This window comes from Panthera tigris, chromosome A1, assembly GCF_018350195.1.
Source record: "Panthera tigris isolate Pti1 chromosome A1, P.tigris_Pti1_mat1.1, whole genome shotgun sequence".
NCBI lineage: Eukaryota > Metazoa > Chordata > Mammalia > Carnivora > Felidae > Panthera > Panthera tigris.
In genome coordinates, this window is record NC_056660.1 from 212,534,297 (window position 1) to 212,556,264 (window position 21,968).

Consider the following 21,968-nt stretch of genomic DNA (forward strand, 5'->3'; position numbering starts at 1 on the left):
TCAAATCTTTTTTATTCTAAGTTTCAGGAAAAGTAAAGTTTTCAGTGTTTGTTCTGTCCCTTGGTTTAGGTTTTCTTCTTTGGGGACTGTTATTACAGCTCCTTATATTTGCTCTGCTTGGGCTCTTTTTTCTCATTACCGTTGATCTTTAAGCCTCTCACCCTTTTTATCTTAAGATGTTACTCTAGTTTCGTCTTTCCTGAAATTGTTTTTACTGGGTTTATTATAATAACCAATTGCTGAATTTTTTTCTAATTTCAGTTTATATTATATTTTATGCCATTTTCTTGATGTTTTTTTTTTTGAGGCATTCGGTTACAGTTTTCACTGGTTTCCTGAGCATGTCTTTCTGGTGTGCTTTGTTGTTGTCTATAGGGATTGATTGTATTTGAGCCTCAGGCTCTTTGTTCTTATAATAATGTTGTATGGGATTTTACTTAGATTATCTTCTGTTGCCTGTTTTTACATGAAATTACTCTTGCTGCTGTTTTACAAGGGATGTGGGTCAGGGTAGCTTTTCTAACTGTATTTATTCTCTACACCTGCCTCTTCTGTTTGGGTGTAGTGGAAAGAGCTACGGCAGATTACTTTCTGAGATCTGGTTCTGCTCCCCTATTGATTACGTTGATTATGGTGGGGACGGTGGGGTTTTCAAGGGCTGTCAGATGTCCTGGTGCTTCCTCTGCCTTGTTTGCACGCATCTTGCTGTTGTTAGTAGTTTGTCCCTGCCTATTTGTATATTCTGGGATTTGTGGGGGTACTTTCAAACCTAGTTTTGTTGTAGTACATTGTTTATCTATACTAGTTGTGTGTGTGTGTGTGTGTGTGGTAGCTGCAGAGAGCAGAGAATGGGTGGGAGGTAAGGAGATTAAAACACTATGTCACTGTTCTGCTATCTTGCCTAAATCTGCTGGGACAGTCTCCAGTTGTTTTTAGTTTGGATGTAGTCTGGTTAAATTATGAGTCTCTTGTTTTATAGTTTCTGAATTTAGCCTCCTATTCACTTTATGATAAAAAAATACAGTATGATGCAAACTTTAAAAAATATTTATTGATGTCTTTTATAACATATATATATATATATATATATATATATAGTCCTAATAAAACGAACTACATTTAAAGATTTCTTAAATTCATACCAGTCATGTTTGGAATTAACATCACTTAGGCTTAGTATTTTCCTTAATGCATTACTGGATTCTACTACCTAACATTTCATCAGGATTTTTGTTTTATTTATGGATGGCCTTTGTGCATTTCCATTGTATTTTAAGCATTTTTCAAGTTCATCTTCAATGTCACTGATTTAGGTTTCTGCAGTTTGATTTGACTTGATGCATCTGCTAGGTCTTTTAGTTTGGTAAGGTGGTCTCTTAGTTTCTGTTCTTGGTTACACCAGATCCATATTAATCTCACTTGATTTTCTTTCTTTTTTGATCTTGTTTCTTAGAAGCTACACTCTAAGTACATTGAGAATACAAATCCGTTTGAATTTATCATCTTCTGATACCCAAGGTGGTCCTCCCATTATATTTATCTGCCTTTTGCATATTGTGTTTCAGTGTCCTCCCTCCACCTTTCCCAGTTCTGTCTTCATGAGGAAGACCTTTGCTGAACCAAATTGTTTTTAGTGGGCGTCCTGTCCAAGCTTGCTGTTTGCTCAGGGTTGGTCGGTGGGTCTCTGTGTTTAAGTGTGTTCGGTGCATCCTTTAGGATGAGAGAAGAAAGCTGGATAGTGGCCAATCTTAGTCTTGTTTCATTCAGATAGCTGCTTTGGGGGGATTGGGAAGGGGTGTGTGGAGTGGCACTTGCTGCTGAAGCCTTTCTGGGGTGGGTGAGCTGTGGCAGCTAAACCCTTACTGAATTAGCTCAGCCTTTTTGTGGTAGGGTCCTATCTGGCGGGGGCTCCCTTCAGATCAGACCATTCCTTGTGTGTTGTTCCTTGGCCCTATCTAGGCTGACCCAGGTATCTGGAAAAATCAAAACAATCCCCCCTCTTCAACCTCACCCTCCTTACCATTCTGAGGAGTGTAAATGGTTCCAATTCCGGGTGCTTCCTGCTTTTTCTGGGGCCCACTTTGTCCTGCAATCCCCTTTCTCCAGGGTAAGACTTTAGGTGGCTTTCTTCAGGACTTTCATTTCATACTTCTTTTGCTAAAAAAATTGTATCCCATTTCATTGCTCTTCAGTTTGGTATTAAGATTGTATTGTACCTGGTATGCATTCTCCAGCACTCCTAGAATGGGCTATTTCTGTATTAAAATGCATCCCTCTTTGTGTTCTTGTTTGGGCTTTAGACAAAAGAGTTACATGAGCAAATAAGCACACTCTCTGTCAGAAGTTTTACCTGAGTAGGAGTGAGCCGGTCAGCACCTGACTTTTGGGGTGTATATGGAAAAATTCAGGCAGGCAGCAGCTGGTATGTCCAGAGAAATTCTGTGATAAGAGGCCGAAGTTATGACAAAATAGCATCTATAAGGTTTCTAATAAAGAAAAGGTATGAAGAGTTGGTGATAAGGCCACTGACTGGTAGAGGGAGAAATGGATCTGCAGAAACAGACCCACACATAGCAGGATGGTTATGTACTATGTTTATTTTTGAGAGAGCACACGAGCAGGGGAAGGGCAGGGGGGGGGGGGTTGGTGGTGGAGACAGAATCCCAAGCAGGCTCAGTCCTGTCACCCCAGAACCCAATGTGGGGCTTGATCCCATAAACTGTGAGATCATGACCTAAGCTGAAACCAAGAGTCTGATACTCAACCGACTGAGCCACCCAGGTGCCCCAAATAACAAGGGAGTCTTATCAGTGGAGGGCACTGAGTGAACACCCATGAACCCCATCGTTCAGTATCAGAGGCCCGGTCATATGCCAAGTCCCATTTTTACATTTCTATGACCTGCCATCATCTTTCTTGTGCTACTCTAGGTTGGTGTCTGCATCTTAAAATCAAGAGACTAAACTGATGCTTTTTATTTTACTCTGTGAAGCAGGATCCCAGGTCATCCAAGCATGGGGTCACGGGGGTGGGTAGGGTGGTAGCGGGAGGTGAGTGGGTAGCAGTTTTGAGAAAAATGAGGAATAGTAGTCATTATAAAGAGAAAAACCGACAAGGAAACAATGGCTGAGTAGCTGGGGAGTCTCCAGGTATCGCTGGAAATCATGGATTTATAGCAGCAGCATTCTACATGGTTGTGGGATTTCCTCTAGGAAGAGGAATGTAGGAACCAACAAGCTGGCTAGTGGAAGGAAGGATCCAGGATTAGCTGGGACAAGGGTGCCGAGTCTCTGGGATGGATGGGGGGCTGCTGTGCTCTACCGTGGTGTCTAGTCTAACAGAGAAGAAATGAAAGGTGGGGCCTCTGATGGGGAGAACATTGACAGTGTTGGGATTAGGCTTGCGGAAATTGAAGACTTTAGTAGTGGGAAGAGGGGAGTAAAATCTAGATGGTCAGGGCTTTGCAAAGGCATGGGATGTTGAAGGTCTTGGAGCTTTAGATTGTGTTAGATCCTCAGTGTGGCCATGTAAGAGTTGTTGATTAAAAAAAATTTTTTTTAATGTTTATTTTTGAGAGAGAGCGTGAGTTGGGAAGGAGCAGAGAAAGAGGGAGAGACAGGATCCAAAGCAGGCTCCAGGCTCTGAGCTGTCAGCACAGATCCCTGACGTGGGGCTCGAACTCATGAGCCACGAGATCATGACCTGAGCCGAAGTCGGACGCTTAACCGACTGAGCTACTCAGGTGCCCCAAGAGTTGTTTTTAGTTCTGTTGCCTTTGGACCTCTCATTTATGTAATAATTTAAGTAATAATTAACATGTCTTGATATTTTTTATATTTTTATTTTAGGGAGCATGCAAGCAGTGGGGAGAGAGAATCCATGCTCAGGATGGAGCCCTAAGTGGGGCTCGATCAACTGAGCTACCCAGGCGCCCCTTATCATCATATTTTAAAAGGTTACTTTATGGATTGCAGAACTAAAACAACAAGGAAAGAACCAAGTAGTAAGTAGAGTGTTTATTTTTTTAAAATTACTTAAAAAAGGTTGTTTACAGAGATGTGGATTTACATAACTTGGCGACAACATTTTAAAAATGTACAGGCTATTTCATATTATTGCACTTACTCTTTAATATATAAGGCATTTTATTTTACATAAATAAAGGATGTATATTATAATACAACAGGTGTGGTGCCAATTAAGTCAACCATAAAATTAAATGAGATGTGTATGGAAGGACAGAAATGAAACCCGACTTCAACTTTCACAGAATATCCTTGCAACTACAATTTACTTGTTGTAACACATATTTACCCTCATAGCTTATTGTGGGTGACTGACGAGTTAAATAAAAACTCCAAACAATGAAAATTTTAGTAGGATAATAGAATACCATTAGTGCTCACTTCAGGAAGTGTGGGAATTAGACTAATTAGAAATACTAGTCATGCCTTGAACACTGAAGACAAGTAAGTAGCCTTCTAAGGGTCAGAGATAGTTTAGCCTTTTGCTTTCTCCCTTCAATTCCAACTGGTGACCAGGGAAACCCTTCTTGCAAGATCTACTAGAAATGGCTGATGACTTTAACACAATTTAGTGAGCCAAAGGTCTACCCTTTGCACTCTTCAGATACGATGATCAGGGACTCTTGGAAGGAGACTGTTCCACTGCTCCCCATTCTGTAGACATTCCTGTTTGCGTAGGAATGTGAATTTCTTACTGGTAGGCACAGCTGGAAGGGTGGAGGCAAATATTCTCTTACCATTCAGGCAAGAAAGCAGAAACCACAAAACTGACCCCAGAGACTTAAAAACAATCTAGCATGCACCTTGCACTGACTGCCTATAGTATCCTACCTGGAACTGTAGTGAATAGTAGAAGCTAAATTAATCAGGTCTTTCTAGCTAACTCTTGTGCAACATTCTCTTTTGTATATAACCTACGGAAAAAAAAAATGAGAAATCTGGGCTCACCAGCCAGATACTTCAGTCCCATCTGAGAGACCCCTCTGGGCCAACTTTACAGAGGTTTACTGGGATTAGTCACTTGGAAAAGCAATGTACAAAGGTGAGTAAGCACCTCTATGATCGGGGGAGGGGGTACGGTGACCTCCATTCTTTTCTCTAAGCCATAGACCCAAGCTGCAGGTTATTGGAAGAAGTCTCCGACATAATACCTCGGCGTCCTCCCACAGGCAGGTTATGATTCTCACCTGTACTCCCAGGACTTGATCTGCTGGCCTGCATCACCCTTGGATCTGGCTCGTAACTACATAGTTCTGCTGCTTTACCTTGAAAGAGTGACTCACCCTTGTTCTCCATTTTCTTCTTTTTACATCTTGGTAAATGTAGCTGGTGAAGGTTTAGAATTTAAGAAAAGAAGGTGCAGGAGGAGAAAAGCCAGTTTTGTGACAGGGAACAGCGCATTGAATGGGAACAGCCACTACGAACAAGTCATGCTTTGAAAGGAGAGCAGCCGGGAGGGGTTTTCACAGGCAGTATGAGTCACGACAGTCTTTTGCAGGGAAACGGTTTTGCAAAAGGAAGAATTTGCAAAACAGGAAAACAAAACCAGCAAACGCTTTAGTCACTGCAGAGCCGACATCACACCCAGGTCAGGAAAAGAGGTCCAGTGCTTTAGAAAGGTTCTATTTCTTAAGCTTGTTGGGAAAGGGGAACACAACCAGCCAACCAAAAAAAAGTCCCCTAGAAGGATTATTTTTAAGTTCCTCCATTTGGATTGTAAATGTAATGCCTACGTTTATAAATCCAAGGGTACTAAAAAGATTTCTAAAAATTTGGCTTAAATTAGTGGTTGGAGTGCATAAAATATAGAAATGGAAACCCAGTGACTATGATATTTCTGCCCACTCTTGGGTTGACTGGTCTTGAACTGAAGCACTTATTCAAGACAAGTTGCAAACCAGATGCAAGGTGCTTTCAGAGCTGGAACTTTCTGCTCAAAGCAGCAAAGTTCATGGCTATTTAGTGTGGTTTATCAGAACGGCATTTTTGTAACATAGCCTTACGACTTACACTTTTAGATCACGATCAGCACTTCATGATGATCGACAATCCACTGAGTTGAACTCTGCATCCGTACATTGCACATGACACTCTCTAAAAAATATCACTTTCTGTATTTTGCTTTTTCATTTTTGGGTAATTCCTGAGCTCAGCTTAACTGTTAGGTCATAACTGATCTTCTTTCTTTCTTTAAGTCTCATTTCTTTTCACGGTAACAATACAGACCCACAGCTCCTTCCACTGAATGTGCCTAAAAGCACTGTTATTTACTTACAAAATTATATAAAACTGTAGTCCTTTTAGTTGTGACATTTGTGTTGCCCCCTCGGACCTGGTTACCTCCCTCACTGCCAGGACTGGGTACAGTGCGAAAGGAGGCAAGAAGGATGCGAAGGTCTAGGTAAATGGTTCGAATGAAGGGCACGCCGTGTCTCGTGTCCCCATCAGTAAATGTGAAAAGGAGGGGACAGGCACTGGAACGAAAGGATCCCTCCCAGCCGAGGTGGTCAAGGTCAAAGGCTTCCAGGGGTCCGCTCCACCGCTGCTGCACGCACAAGAGGTCAGCTTCACGTAGATGTCAAAACGTGGAGATTTCTATAGTCCTTGCCTGTATCAGTGTTCCTGTGTTGTTTTAGGAACCCAGCGTTTGAAGAAGTTACTCTGATTTGCTCAAGTAAGGGAACTGAGAAAAGGAGATGCTTGTTCAAAAATGTAACCAGCATGACCAGTGAGCATCACCACTGGTGATGGTTTCAGGACGAATTTCTATGCTTCCTAATTACTAACTGCACAGGTCCCTCCGGGACAGACTTCATAATATTCCAGGCGTCAAAGTGCATGAGCCCAACCAGGGGTTTCCCATTAATGGCGAGAATTTCATCTCCAGCTTCTATTGTTCCCGCTTGTTCAGCTGCACCCCCTGTGAGAATAAATGCAGAATAAGGGCTTGGCACCTTCGTGGTATTCAAAATAAATTCCAAGGAAACGAAAAATTTAAATGGTACCCAGTGCCTATATTCTTAAGACGCACAGGGCATACATCCATTAAATATTCAAATCTGTAACCCCCTCCTCTCCTAAGATGCATAAGCAGTGGACTAGGAGAAAATCATTTTCAATGAATTTAATCAACAGAGGGAATACGCAGACTAGATAAAGAACTACAAATCAGTAACTAAAATCCAAATGGCCAATAAGTGTAGGAAAACAGGCTCCACTTTGATCTAATATACCATGACGGCTAATCAGGGACTGTGGAGATTACTTACACACAAAACCTGATGTATTTCTACACCGCAGCTTTCTATATAACAAGCTTAGGAGTATATGGGTGTATGTTACTGATACCGTTAGTATTCACTATTGTGATAGCATATTACATATAATAGGATATACATTAGTATATTTTTATACATACTGATATTGTTAGTATAACTATACTTTAAAAAAATGTTAGAGGAAGAGAGATGATCCCAAGCAGGCTCCATGCTGTCAGCACGCAGCCCACCGTGGAGCTCGATGCCAAGAATCACGACATCGCTACCGGAGCCCAGATGGAGTCGGATGCTTCACCGACTGAACCGCCCAGGCTCCTCTATAATTAGATTTAAAATTTGTAATATAATTGTTTAGCTCAGGAACCTGAAGAGGTCTTTGAGAACTGTCCAAGATTAAATGACGATGCAGGGTCATAAAGAGACCTCAGATCTACCACATGTTTCAATGATCTCTACTCCCATCCTAGTATTGCAATTTTAAATGAATGGGATCTTGGTCCATGTTAACTACCCCTGACTGGCAACCCTGATGGCCTTACTTAGCCTGTATGTTTACATCAGCTACAGCTAATACTAGTTAAGAACACTGGAGTTGGACACAGACCCTGGGGCCAGACTGCCTGGGGTCAAGCCTTATTCTGCCATTTGCACCTGTGACCTTCGGGGCTCGTGTGGTCCCCTGTGGCACAGTCTCTCCTCTGGTGAAACAGGGATAACAGTACCTGATAGGACTGTCATGGGGGCGACATGTGTTCACATGTGGAGAACACAACAGGGCGGACACAGCACACCCTGTATGTCACAGAGAATAAGAACATTTTCCAAATGGAAAGAAAACAGACTGCTAACTGGGTTTTTTAGGGCATTACCTTTGTACACTCTTTTAATGACCAGGGGCCCGTCTCCAGCCATCGATGATTTTCCTCCATCCAGACTCAATCCCAGCCCGGCAGAGGTCTTCAGCACTTCAACACACAGAGCATCGTGGGAAGCTACACTTCTACCTGTAGCAACGACGTTCGGAAGGATGAAGAGACAGGGACACTCATCACCTCCTGTCCTGTCCCCTAAATGTATTTCCCCCCGCACCCTGGAGTCCCATCTACCTTCGAAACCAGCGTTAGAGTTGATCTCCCAAATTTGGAGCTGGCCTCGTGGCTAAGTTCCTGCCATACCTGCCTGCACCTTGTGCTCTTCTAAGCACTTCCTGTTGTGCCCAAGCAGAAACCCCCAGACTCCGAACTGCTCTTGGCAAGCCCCACATGCTGTTGCTGTGGGTCTCAGTGAAGTCACACTTGGGGAGTCAAATTCGATTTCCTGCTGACCCTGACTGCTGATGGCAGCAGTGTGTCACAGTCTGACACTGAAATCCTGCAACACCCAAATGCCAGACCCCATGTGAGACCGTGACCGTGGATTCCAAAGCTCCCAGGGACGCCCAGAGCTCCTTTCCTTCCTCCTCCTGCCACACATGCTCCTGTTGTGTGTTTTCATCACACACCAGCTGCCTTCACTGCCGTCTCCTCTCTCCACTGGGTGGTGGGGGACGTTTCCACGGCAACACTCGTGTCTGCTCTGTATGCTAGTGTGGAGAGGCCTGGCTGAAATCCGCCTTGGAGATCTGCATAGAGATTGTAAGCTTGCCTTTTATTTCTCTTATTTACACACTTTCTCAGTGAAGGACGTTGAGGGGAATGGAAAGGCGCACCGAGCTCTCTGGGAGGCAGGGGAAGGACCACAGATTAAACTGCCCCCTTCAGGTTGAGGCCAAGCTAGCCAGCATCACTGCTCTCGCACATAAAGGCCAGTCCATTAGTGTGGTTTCACGAAGGCGACTCCACGTCCCATGTGGTCTGAAGGAAATGTGCTAATGGGAGCAGCCTGATTTTTCCGTAGGTGATTTCACTTGCTGTTAAACAGGAAAACAGGCCCATTACAGTGGCTCTCAGCTCTGGCCAGACTCTACTGGAATCACCCAGGAACCTTAAAAAGATTGTGATGCTGGGCCCTGGCCCTTACCTTCACCCCCATCCCTGAGGTTTTATGATTGAAATAAGCTGGGGAATTTACTGAGCAGGAGGATTGTAAAAAGCTTCCTACGTGTCTTTAACGTGCAGCCTACCGCATCAGCCCTCAAGTGGGATGCTCTCTGTGTTAGGGGAGAACTGCACAGGTTCAGGTAGAGCCCTGGGCATGGGCATTTTAAGGAACAGGAATACGAAAAAATAAAGGTTAGGCCCTGAATGTGTTTACAATTTGGTAACTCTGTAGAATCTGGTTCAAGGCCAGATGTTCTGAAGGTGCCACAGGAATACTTAATGATTATAAATGACAGGATTAGCCTTCCATATCCCGAGTTCATGAGTCTTAAAAACTCTGGAAGCTACTGGGATTAAATGTCAAGTGGTTTCCTTTGACAAGTTGCCCGGATCCCACTGAAAGTACAAGCAATTGAGACTATGCGGGGGCAAAGGTGAGCATGACAAGGTCTGATGACTTAAGGTGTTTCCCAATATTGGGAAGGTCTTCGATTTTCTAGAAGAGCAAAAGCAAGGGAACAGAGATGGCTGAGAATGCCCCCAGCCTGCGGAGGCATCTGGACAAGAAGAGTTCCGTTTGTTCAGTGGACATCAGTGCCCTTTCCAGCAAAGCAATCACAGAGAGCCCAGGCTGCCACGAAGCCAAGGTGAACAGGGAGGAATTCAGCTACCCTTAACTTCATTAGGGAGAGATGTTGAGTGGAAGAAAAACCTCCCCAGAAGGCAATTCCCTGACCCGGGCTTCGTTGGCTCTCCTATGCCACCTGGACTAAAGACATCACTCCTGAACTCCAAGGTAGGGGACACCACTGAAGTCTGATGTAGTTATCTGAAGGCCGTAATCAGCCTGTGCTTCAGAAACACAAGTGGTACTTAGTTCCTCCTGAGTAAGTACTTCATACGCCTTGCTCATGAGCCTTGGTGTGACAGTGTGGAGGGCATACAGAAAATCTTACTTCTGAACCTCTTTTTGTAAGTTCTTCTTGGTTGATCAAGGCTATAGTCTCTGTCTTTAAACATCTGTACCCCCTCATTTCCTTACATTCTTCTAAAACAGGAAAGAATACAAACCTTGATATTTTCCGAGGACAAATCTCAGTACTGGAATTTCTCTTTCTACAGTCTCAACATGATTCCCCTCCCCTGTCACAAGAGTTTCTTGCTTTACTTACCGGCCACTTAAGTCCTAAGAAGAAGATATAAATGTGAAAGGGCTTCCTTCTTAGCACATTTAGAGAAGCAGTCAAGCGGTCGTTAAAAATCTTCAATAGTATGACTTTAACTACTGGGGGCAGTGGTTTATAACTTCCTTGTAACACTGCTTTTGCAAGAACCATCTGCCGACATAAGACTTCACTACATTTGATTTCTCTGACCCAGATGATAGTAGTTATGTTCCTTCATGCTCACCAGGAACCAATCTGCCAGCTGCACCCACCCTGCTGGTTGTTGAACTGGTGTCTTACCTACTCCAGGATCCAGGAGGCTGGTCTTTCTGGATAGCAAGCCCTTCCCATTGGCTTCCTGTCTGGTGGAGGATCTGGGCTGGTCATTCCCTTTCTTGATGACTACAAGGACATCTTTGTGCAGCTGTGCTTGGTGCAGAACCTTTAGGACCTCCCCATGGGCTAAGCCAGCCAGTGAGGTGCCATTGACTGATAGAAGGAAATCCCCTCGGTTCACAGTCCCTTCCTGAGAAGCAGCCCCCTGAGAAAACACCCTGTGCACCTGCGGCAAGGAGAAGTCAAAAGCCAAAGTCATCATACAAACGTGGTTTACCAAAAACCTATTCAGTGTGAGGGATGGAATATATATATTTAAAATGTTTAATGTTTATTTAGTTCTGAGAAAGAGACAGAGCATGAGCGGGGGAGGGGCAGAGAGAGGGAGACACAGAATTGGAAGCAGGCTCCAGGCTCTGAGCTGTTAGCACAAAGCCCGATGTGAGGCTCAAACTCATGAACCGTTGGATCATGACCTGAGCTGAAATCGCACGCTCAACCAACGGAGCCACCCAGACGCCCCTGGAATATATTTTTTACTCAACTTCTTGCTCGTGTCTAAGAAGGGCTCGTGCCCTGGCACTCCATGGGGGCAAGAAGAACACAAAAATGAACAGGGCCTGGTCTTGCCTAATGAAGGTGGCCTCTCCAATGATCTCAAAGTCCTTTGAGTGATACAAAATTTTAGGTTGTTCTTGAGAAGGAAGTAATTTCAAAAGCAAATGCGGGTTTGGTCAGTTAATTCTAGTGTTTTCCTAGTGCTAGAATAAAATGTTAGGTGAATAGGAGGGTACAGAAAACTGCTGATGTGTATTTGCATCTAATCACTCCATCTGTATACATCAGTCAGCTCTGTGGTAAGAATGTGTATCTTTGCTAATGAATATATCATATCCTACTTTCCCCACTTTTCCATTTTTGTTTTGTGAGGAGGGGACAAACACCAGCATTCTTTGAACTCACAGACGTGAATTTTGTTCTGATCAAATGTGAGGCTGCTTCAGGAGTGACTTTCCTGCGAGCACCTTGACACTGTCACTTACCACAATTGATTTTGGCTCCACATCTGTTCCTCCTGCCACAGTGAATCCCAGACCTGAGCCTTCTTTTTTATTCAAGACGATGAAGCAAACATCTTCTTTATTCTAGTGAAAAGAAACGGAAAAAAGTACAGTTGATCCTTGAACAACATGGGGTTTGGGGCACCCACCCCCACACTGTGGAAAATCTGCCTATAAATTTTGACTGACCCTCACACTTAACCGCTAATAGCCTGCCCTTGATGGAAGCCTCAGTAATAACATAAACAGTTGGTTAACACATAGTTTCTGTTATATGTATTATATACTGTATTCTTACAGTAAAGCTACAGAGGGGTGCCTGGTGGCTCAGTCAGTTAAGCGTCTTGACTCTTGATTTCACCTCAGGTCACGGTCTCATGGTTTGTGAGTTCGAGCCCTGCACTGGGCCCTGCGTTGGCAGTATGAAGCCTGCTTAGGATTCTTGGTCTCCCTCTCTCTGTCCTACTCCTGTTCGCTCACTCTCAAAAAAAAAAAAAAAAAAAAAAAAAAAAAAAAAAAAAAAAAAAAAAAAGCTAGAAGGGAAAAAACATAATTAAGAAAGTCCTAACAAAGAGAGTGTATTTAGAGTGCTATAAAAAACTCACGCGTAAGTGGACCCGTGCAGTTCAAACCTGTGTTGTTCAAGGTCACGTATCTGTTCCTTGTGCTGGGAGTTAGTAAGTTCTGTGGTCAGCCCTCCCGCTGTGTTGCACAGCTTGTCAGCACCGAGCCCCAGTGGCTATTCAGGAGCTTTCCCACCTTTCCTGAACTCAACTGTCCTCTACCCATCCTGGGCAGTGCTTACTTGGAGTTTGGGGGTCCATCCTGTACCTACAGAACCACGGGGATGGTGGACAGAAAGGGGCAGGGACGGGACAATATAGGACCTATTCTAGGCACCATATTGTCTCTTCCTAAATCTGAAGACAGCACGTAATTTGGTCATGAAGGGAATTCTTTTTGGTTTTTTTAATGTTTATTTTTGAGAGAGAGAGCGTGAGTGAGGGAGGGGCAGAGAGAGAGGGAGACAGAGGATCTGAAGCAGGCTCTGTGCTGAGCGCGCAGAGCCCAATGCGGGGCTTGAACTCTTGAACCGTGAAATCATGACCTGAGCTAAAGTCAGATGCGTAGCCTTAGACTGTGCCACCCAGGTGCCTCGCGAAGGGAATTCTTCATTCTATAACTGTTTAAGTCTATAATTTAGTCAGGCCAGGGTCAACCACAGCAGAGAAGAAGTGCCAAGAGGCAGGATGAGAACACACTGAGGCCAACTGTTTTATGACCCCTTCCCACCACGTTCAGTTCGTTGGATTTGAGGTGTAATTAATGAATGGGTATTCCTAAAATACAAAGTATGTTAAAAAAAAATAAAGTAGGGGCGCCTGGGTGGCTCAGTCAGCTCTGTCTCTGTCTCAAAAATAAACATTAAGAAAAAAAAATTAAAAAAAAATATATAAAGTACCCTAAAACTAACTGCCAACTTGTATTTGAGACTAGAACATTCCTAGTAGTGTCTAGGCTTACGTAACAAAAGACTGTCCTGTTGGATGTTTCAAGCATCCAACAAAAGATACCTTAAAATATTTTAAAATAACTGAGTTAGGCTAATTATTCTGAATTTTGACTTCCTTCACCGCACATGGTAAAAATGATTCCGCAACATTTTTCAAGATCTGCATTGCTAGGTTCCCCATGAAGTGATTTATAATCCATCAATTCAAGGTGTTCTCAACCCAGCAACAGAAAAAGAATCTAAAAATAAAACTGAAGTGTTGTTTTGATGAGAGAAGGTGAAAACACTGAAAGAGAGAACCACCTCTGTATTGTGCTGGGGAAGGAACCCATAATTAAAAAAAAAAAAGTTTAGGAGTGCCTGGGTGGCTTAGTCGGTTAAGCATCTGACTCTTGATTTCGGCTCGGGTCATAATGTCATGGTTGGTGAATTTGAGCCCTGAATCAGGCTCTGCACTGACAAGGCGGAACCTGCTTGGGATTTTCTCTCTCCCTGTCCATTCCCCACTCACATGCAGGCTCGCTCGCTCACTCTCTCAAAATAAAACATAAAAAAATAAAAGAAAAAGAGTTTAGTCCTATTAATACGTCCTAAAGAGTGATCCCAAGCATTTTATGTCTCCCCAAAGAAGTTCATTCAAACCAAATCTCCATTTGCTGACACTAGAATGTTCCACAGACCTGCTGGGGGATTTTGACTTTGTTGGGAAGTCTAACCATTTACAGGCTCAGACACGTTCAGAGAGAAGAATGAAAACTAGGCGTTCTTGATGAAAATGGGGCATGTGGTCTGGTACACCCAAATTTTAATTTGCTCAAAAAATGTTTTTTCGAATTGTGTCTGAGGATACAAGCGCACTAGAAGCCGACCACGGCCGCTCTGTGAAAGCAAGTGAAGACTGCAGGGAAATGAGGGTGCTCATTTCCCTGCAGTCTGCTGCATTCTGATGCAAGTAGGAATGCTGTTCCACACCAAGCCACCGTACTTGTCTGGGGGTGAATGTGGAACCAGAGGGACGGGGTGGGAGACCCTCCCAGCTGGCACTCAGCGTCCTGCCCGCACAAAAAGTCTCCCATTGTGTCTGTGGTCCCTGAAAACGTGCATTTCATTTGTGAGGTAGGTTGAGACTTTTTGGTTTTCTGTTTCTACTTTCTTTTTTTCTTAAGTTTATTTGAGAGAGAGAGGCAGAGAGAAAGGGAGAGAGAGTCCCAAGCACTGATAGTGCAGAGCCTAACGCAAGGCTTGATCCCATGAACCGTGAGATCATGACCTGAGCCGAAATCAAGAGTCAGACGGCTTAACAAACTGAGCCACCTAGGCGCCCCTCCTTCTACATTTTATCTAACACTGTAGAATGTCTGGAGGACAAGGGACCCGGCAAAGTGTGATCCCACCATGCCACATTGACCGGAAATGCCAGAATGAGACTTGCATGCATGGAACACTTGTGACTATTGTCACAAGTCGAAGAAAGAAGGGAGAGGACAGAACGGTCCCTTTCACTGAAAGTGAAAAATGCTGGATGTCTCAATGTGTTAACTGCACAGACCCAAACCAGCAGGCTGAGGACCAGAGGGAGTGTGTAAACTAAGGGGAGCTGGTCTCCTCTCCAACTTGGTTCCTTCCTCAGGGGATGCCAACATCACAGCCCTTCTGGGTAATGGGAGAAATTTCTGGCACAGTGTTCTCAGATCTATGAGTGGCCCAGGTACATTACCAGTCAAGAAAAAATTGTTCATATTTGTTTTCTCAAAACAAATATTCACTTATTAGGGTTCAAATCTCTAAGGGCAGTTCTGAGAAATTAATGTTCTTCAGAGAAGTATTCTAGATATGAACCCATGGCTTCTTCTGTTACTATCATCACATCTAATTTATTGAAAGACTGCATTTTTTTAAAAATTTTTTAAATGTTTATTTTTTTTTTGAGAGAGAGAGAGAGACAGAGCATGAGCAGGGGAGGGGCACAGAGAGGGAGACACAGAATCTGAAGCAGGCTCCAGGCACTGAGCTATCAGCACATAGCCTGATGCGGGGCTTGAACTCATGGACCGCGAAGATCATGACCTGAGCCGAAGCTGAATGCTTAACCGACTGAGCCACCCAGGTGCCCCAAAAGACTGACTTTTTTTATGTTTATTTTTGACAGAGACAGACAGAGTGCAAGTGGGGGAGGGGCAGAGAGAGAGGGAGACCCAGAATTTGAAGCATCTCCAGGATCCGAGCTGTCAGGACAGAGCCCACTGTCAGCACAGAGCCAGATGCGGGGCTCAAACTCATGAACTGTGAGAGCATGACTTGAGTTGAAGTTGGACACTCGACTGACTGAGCCACCCAGGTGCCCCAAAAGACTGCATTTCTAATGACCGGTTAGCCACCTTGTCTTGAATCCCAGGCTTCAGAAGCTCTCATGCTGGGGCCAGGGCAGGGCTACACACACGCTAACTCATTTCCCCAGCAGGTGGCTCCCTTGACAAGTAGTTAACGTCCACCTAGGTGCAGAGATGTGCTGTGGCCATTCCCTCATGTTTCCAACATGCCTAGTTCAGTTTTGAGGACCCTCTGTTGACAGACTCCAAGCGTGGGGGGTGAGGAGGATGGTAACTAGTCACTACTGGGGAATTAACACAGCGGCTGCGCCAATCTGGCACCTGAAATTCAAGTCAAGGTCTAGCTTGTGAAGCCAGCTGCAAGCTGCAACTTCGAGAGAGGTCAGACCCAGCTGGGCAGCTCTGTGCTCGGGCTCAGAGCAGAGCTCTTCCTGGCTCCCAGAGCTCCTGCCCCGAACCTGGGCACGACCCCACCCCGGCCCTGCCCCGGCTTCCTCTCCCTGTGTGGTCAGGTTCCACTCACCTCTGATTGTGCTTTCGCTTCCTGAATGAGAGCCGGGACCGTCGATTTTGACCCCACTGATGATAAAACAGACTGTAATCTTTGCTGGTCTCCTGCTGAGACTAGAAGTTGATCCAAACTAATATAAAAATATGAAAGAAAAAGGCAATTTTCTCCTTTCATAAGGTTGTATTTACAATGCTCTTTCTACCAAGTTGCAGGTGTTTTCTGATTTTCGTGCTTTCTTTTGTTTTTAAAAATAATTTTTTTAATGTTTATTTTTTTTCTCGAGAGCGCACTGTGAAGGATGGACAGAGAGAGCAAGGAGACACAGACTCTGAAGCAGGCTCCAGGCTCTGAGCTGTCAGCACAGAACCCGAAGTGGGGGTCGAACTCATGAACTGTGAGATCATGACATGAACTGTGAGCGAAGTCGGACGCTCAACTGACCGAGCCACCCAGGCGCCCCTTCTAAAGGTGCCCCTTTTGGTCATAAGAACTCTCAATTCAAACTGCTTGAAGAATCCTGAGTGCTGGGCAGGAATGTCATTCACAGGAACTACTGTGGCTTCTGGGATCCATCACCTCAGGATGTTAGGGAACCAGTGCTGGAGCTCCGCAGAACATTTCTGAGTTTGAAAAATATTCTTTAAAATGTTAGGAATTTTCTGCTTAACTCAGGTCAGCTTCGAAGGCCCAGACTGTTGTCCCCTGAGGTGCAGCCCTCCCTGTCCACTCTCATCTCTCTGATGGCGCTCTTGCCAAAAGTGCCATGTCCCATCAAGACTGCCCTGCAGAGCGACATTCTGGAAACCCTTTCTCTGCAGGCATGGTCTTTTTCCAGTAGTGATATTAAAAAGCAAAGGGGGCTAAATGCAATGTGGTATCCTGACAGAGAAAAACGACGTTAGTGAAATGTGTTCCGTGAAATCTGAATTAAGTCTGTGGTTAACTGTGTTCTTCTAGTGTTAAATTTCTGACTTTTGACAACTGGACCAGGATTACAGAAGATGTTCCCATTAGGAAGAGCTGGGTGAGGAGCTTGGGAGCGCTCTGCCAGTCTTTGCACCTTTTCCAAAAATTGAAAACTAGTTCATAATTTTTTTAAAAGTTTATTTGAGGGGCGCCTGGGTGGCTCAGTCAGTTAAGCATCCGACTTCGGCTCAGGTCAGGATCTCACAGCTCGTGGGTTCAAGCCCCGCATCAGACTCTGTGCTGAGAGCTCAGAGCCTGGAGCCTGCTTTGAATTCTTTGTCTTCCTCTCTCTAACCTTCCCCTTTCTGTACTCTGTCTCTGTCTCTGTCTCTCTTTCAAAAATAAATAATAAACCTTAAAAAAGTTTTTATACAGTTTATTTGAATAAAAGGGGAGAGGCAGATACTTACTTAACTGACCAGCCTTTTCCAGAAGGCAGATCCCAGGTGGTTTCACCCACATGATGGGCTGAACTGGGTGCCCCAGGCTCACTGGCTTTAGGGCTGCTTCCTCCTGGACAGGCCCTGTCCCCCCGCTTCATGGGGCATGAAAGGGCAGTGGACCCATTGAGGCCTCCCGCAGGAGAGCCAAGCGACCTCCTGGGGGTGATTTCCAGCTCGGTTTTGAAGAGTACGGCTGTCGGTCCCGCTGAGAAGTCCTCATTGCAGAGCTTGTCAAGGTCAGGCATGCTCAAGGCCCTCAGTTCCTGGAGCTTAGAGCGGGATAAGGGAGAGGGCTGGGTGTGGCGCACCGAGGACTTGTTCCTTTTGACGGGAGAGGCTGGGGTCATGGTTGGGGTGGGAATTCCAGAAGGACTAAGTGATTTCTTTGGGTCTGAGTCAGGGCCCTTGTTACTGGCCTCCGCTGGATTCTGCTGGGAGACTGTCAATGCTGTGCTCGATGGGGACTTGGTCATCTGGGGGATCAGGGTGCTGGCTTCACTTTGGCTTTCGCTGCAGGAACTCAGGCTGCGTCTCAGTGACCTTGCTGCTGGGTCACTGGGGTGGCTGAGGCTCCCGGAAGCAATGCTGCCAGATGACCGTCTCCCAATGGGAGGCTTGGAGCTCGCTGACAAAAAAGGAGACCCCCCAGACCTGGCCACTAGCCGATCAGAATGGGCTAGGTTCTCAAAAGACTTGATCCTCTGCTTCACAGAGAAAAATGAGGTAGATTCGTAGTTCTGCTCAGAGTAGTAATGTCTTCTAGTGACTTTGATTTTGTCCGTGACTAGGCAGCTCGTCTCTCGCACTGAAAGAACATCCCCTTCGTCTGTTGTTGGAAGGTTCCTCGATGTCTCCAGGAGGGGCTTGACGCTGTACACGCCCTGTCCGTTAGCCAGGCCAAGACCACCACCTCTGGCTGCCTTGGCCTCGAGGAGCCCCCCACTTGTTGCAGGGATCTGGCTGTCCCGGTGAGAGCGACCTGGGCTGTGTAGAGCATGCGCTTCCCGTCCAAAATGGCTTGAAAACTGGGCCGGCATGGAGTAGGTCCTGGTCGCTGGCCTTGGTGTGAAGTATGGATGGTCATCTGGCACTGGGCCCGCTGACGTGCCGTTCTTGGTCATCCCGAGGGAGCCTGACACCTGACTTGACTTCCCCTGCGAGGAATCCACCTTTCTAGTAGGCAGTTGTGGGGAGGAGGAGGAGGAAGCCAGTTTTGCCACACTGAAAGATCGCTGGGTTTCCTGCTCTACCTGGGACGCACGAGATGTGAGTGACGGCGGATGACTTGAGGACGTCTCCTCTGACTGGTGACAGAACCTGATCTCACTCTTCTCCTGACAGTTGCTCTGGGCCAAGAACCCTCTTAATCTGTCACTTTCAGCTAGCTTGTCACCACATGCATTCTTGGGCATTCTTTCAGAAGAAATTTCAACTATTTTCAGCTGGTTTGTTCTTTCTAGGGGATCACCAGTAATTATTCTGCCTCCTTTGTCATCAGTCACGCCCGATCGGGCTACTTCTGGTGCCGAATCCATTCGGCTGGCCGTGCGCCGCTCCCTCTGCCCAGGAGGTGGGGCCTCCTGTCCATTTGTGGCTGTGGACGCGCTGTTCCCCAAGGCCACAGGGGGAGCCCTGGTCTCTGGCCCACACTTAGGAGATCTGGGGGCCGCTGGGCAGCCTCTGTTGGGTTCTGAGTGGAAAGCCACGTAGGATCTACCGCATGCACTCTGCTCAGGGAGAGTCCTGGGGGAGGCGTGGGGCGAAATGAACGCTGTGATGCTCGTTTCCGACACTGACGGCTTCAGTGACCCCGGGGCAGCAGGTGGCCTGGTCTCCAGCATGCACTGGGGGGACCTGGGGGTGGCCGTGGCATTTTTGTCAAGCTCCTCGTGGTCTATGTGGAACTGGTTAGATGCTCCCTTCAAAAGCATTTTGTGGGAGGTCTGGGGTGAAATGAGGGGTTTCCTGGGGTCTGTCCCACCAGCCTTGGCAACGTGAGCTGCAGGGGCCTCGGAACTGGCTTTGCTTTTGCTTTTGATGCTGAGTCTCTTCAGCTTAGGACCAGATTTGGGTTTCTGACAGTTACTTAAGAGTGTTTCCACTGAACTTTTTTTAGGTGAGTCTTTATTTTCCAGATTCACTTTCAGCTGGGGGAGCTATTAGGCACAGCAATCCCCTTTCTGGAATTCTGGCTGGAACTCAACACCTGACTTTTGGAGTCAGGGCTTCTGCTGGGCGCCATGGGTTGCTCCTTTTCAGTTTTGCCCTGCGAATGTGTCCCTTGGTTATTTTTATTTATTTCTTTAAACCAGGCCATGATGGGCCTCCTGGAAACCATTTTTGGTTTCTGTAGCAACTCATCCAGCTCGTGACTTTCGGAGATATGTAGATTTGTCAAAACAGACTCTCCATTCTTAGGGACATGCACGCTACAGGGGGACTGATTTTCAGTTGCATTGACATTTGTCTCTTGTTTTTTATTTGGGGTCTCGACACGCAGCAAGTCATGTTCTAAAACATCTACCGTGTTCAGACTGCTGAGAGCGACCGGAGGGTTGTGGAAATGCGTGGCGGCTTCAGGAGGCTGCCTGTTCCCCACAGATGAGCTAGTACTGGTGGCCTCCATGGTTTCTTCTTCACACGAGGGTCTGGGGTTCTGTAAAATCCTTACATCTGCATGAAGTTCATGCTCCTGAGAGCTTATATCCGAGAGAGGAAATGGCTGGGAAGAGTTTGGAATTGAAGGGCATGAGTTTCCTGGCACAAAGGATGCTCTCTCGCGTGGATTTCCCACCACTTGACTCAGAGCACTGTGCTTTAAGGGCAGAACTTTGGCCAACACAGGGCAGGGTGCGGCCTGGGCAGGTGCGTGAGCAGTAGTTGAAGGTGGATTGGGGGAACCATTTGTAGAACAAATTTCAATTTGCTCCTCCTCAGACTCTGTAGTGTCTTCCCTGTGAGAAGATCCGCGGGAACGAGGGGGTGACCAGTTGTTCCTGGTGGAAGCTCGTGGGGCTTCGGCGAGCGATTCAGGGTCAGAAGATGAGTCCTCGGCATCACCATACATGGATGAGAGAGATGGCTCCGTGCTGTCACCCAGGCCCGACAGGGACATGCTGTCTTCGTGAAAACTGCTAAAATTTCTAGAGTAGTTGCTCAAAAAGTTTTTGTTCACAGTAAAATGTTTGTCAGGATTAATGGAATCCAAAACTGAAGGCTGGGAGGCCCACTGTGGGGGAGGGGGCTGGCCAGCAGCCCAGGCCCTCCTTAGGGTGGGGGTCTGGTTCCCCACAACTGGCTCAGCATGGTGGGAACTTCCACTTCCAGTGCCTGCTGGAGGTTGACCCTGAGAATGTCCCACTTGACTCAACCGGTCCCCTTTCTGAGGAGACTGAAGTCTTGGTTCAGAAGCATCCAGCTCCTTGATGAGTGTGTCGATGTCAGTCACAGGACTGCCCCCACTTTCCCTGGGGCAGCAGTGCCCAGAGACACCCCCACACGCCCCTGCAGCCCGGTCAGCGGGTGACGGCAGGGCGGGGCTGGCCTGCGGGGCCCTCTCGGACACAGAATCTGTTCCCTCGGGCAGGGCAGAGCCTGAGGAATTTGCAGGCACGAGGACGCCTGTTGCTTGCAGAGCCTTGCCGTGGTGACCGGGACTTCTCTGTCTCTCCTCCTGGGACACGAGGTCTGGGGACAGGACGCCACTAGCTGCAGACGCGGCCTCTGCCTCAGGTCCCGCGCCCCTGTGGGCAGCTGCCTTCCTGGGCAAGTTGGCTTCTGGGGCTGCTGGAAGGTTGCTGAAGTCACGGCGAGCCACTGCCATCTTCCCTGGGGAGGCGCTGCTCTCCTGGGCGAGACTCACATGACATCTGTCCTCAGACTCAGGCACCCCGGGTGACACTGGCTCTCCGCGGTCCTCAGGCCGCCTTGCTGGCCCCGTGTCCATGGAGGTCTTGCTGGGCTCAGGGTGAGCTGCCCCCTTCTGCTCTGGGGTAGGGATGAGGTCCGGGGGTCTATCTAGTCCTGTGTGGAGATAAGGGGGGAAGCAGGGAGAGAGAGGGGAATGTGTGAGAAAAACTCTCAATTGAAAAAAAAAAAAAGGAAAATGAAACACTCTCAAATTTTTGGTCTTTTTTCAGAAAGACATCCCACAGCCTAAATGTAGGCCTCCTTGTCGTTCTGTTTTTGCCTCTGAAATTACAGAGCGCTCACATCTAACAAATACCACCCTGCTCTAGACGTTCCGAAATAACTCAGACTGGCTGGCAGAATAACCCTTTGTTTCTGCCTTTTCTCTCTT

General features: G+C 46.5%; 2 protein-coding genes across 5 annotated transcripts in view; both read right to left on the bottom strand.

Moving 5' to 3' along the window:
- Positions 1 to 4,112: 4,112 nt before the first annotated feature.
- LOC102961841 (PDZ domain-containing protein 2) lies at positions 4,113 to 19,814 on the bottom strand. The gene is made up of 6 exons (XM_042997049.1): positions 17,636 to 19,814; positions 16,272 to 16,389; positions 11,888 to 11,989; positions 10,809 to 11,070; positions 8,173 to 8,307; positions 4,113 to 6,945 (listed from the first exon to the last, which is right to left on the bottom strand). Exons 1-6 carry the CDS (start codon positions 19,597 to 19,599, stop codon positions 6,779 to 6,781), a joined length of 2,748 nt encoding a protein of 915 aa, XP_042852983.1. The 5' UTR covers positions 19,600 to 19,814; the 3' UTR covers positions 4,113 to 6,778.
- LOC122230421 (PDZ domain-containing protein 2-like) overlaps positions 19,812 to 21,968 on the bottom strand; it is a 122,985-nt gene continuing 120,828 nt past the window's right edge. For all 4 annotated transcript variants that reach the window (XM_042997037.1, XM_015544396.2, XM_007097440.2 and 1 more), the window contains one exon: positions 19,812 to 21,691. In XM_042997037.1, the coding sequence (XP_042852971.1) occupies positions 19,812 to 21,691 (1,880 nt within the window). The remainder of the gene's footprint in view (positions 21,692 to 21,968) is intronic.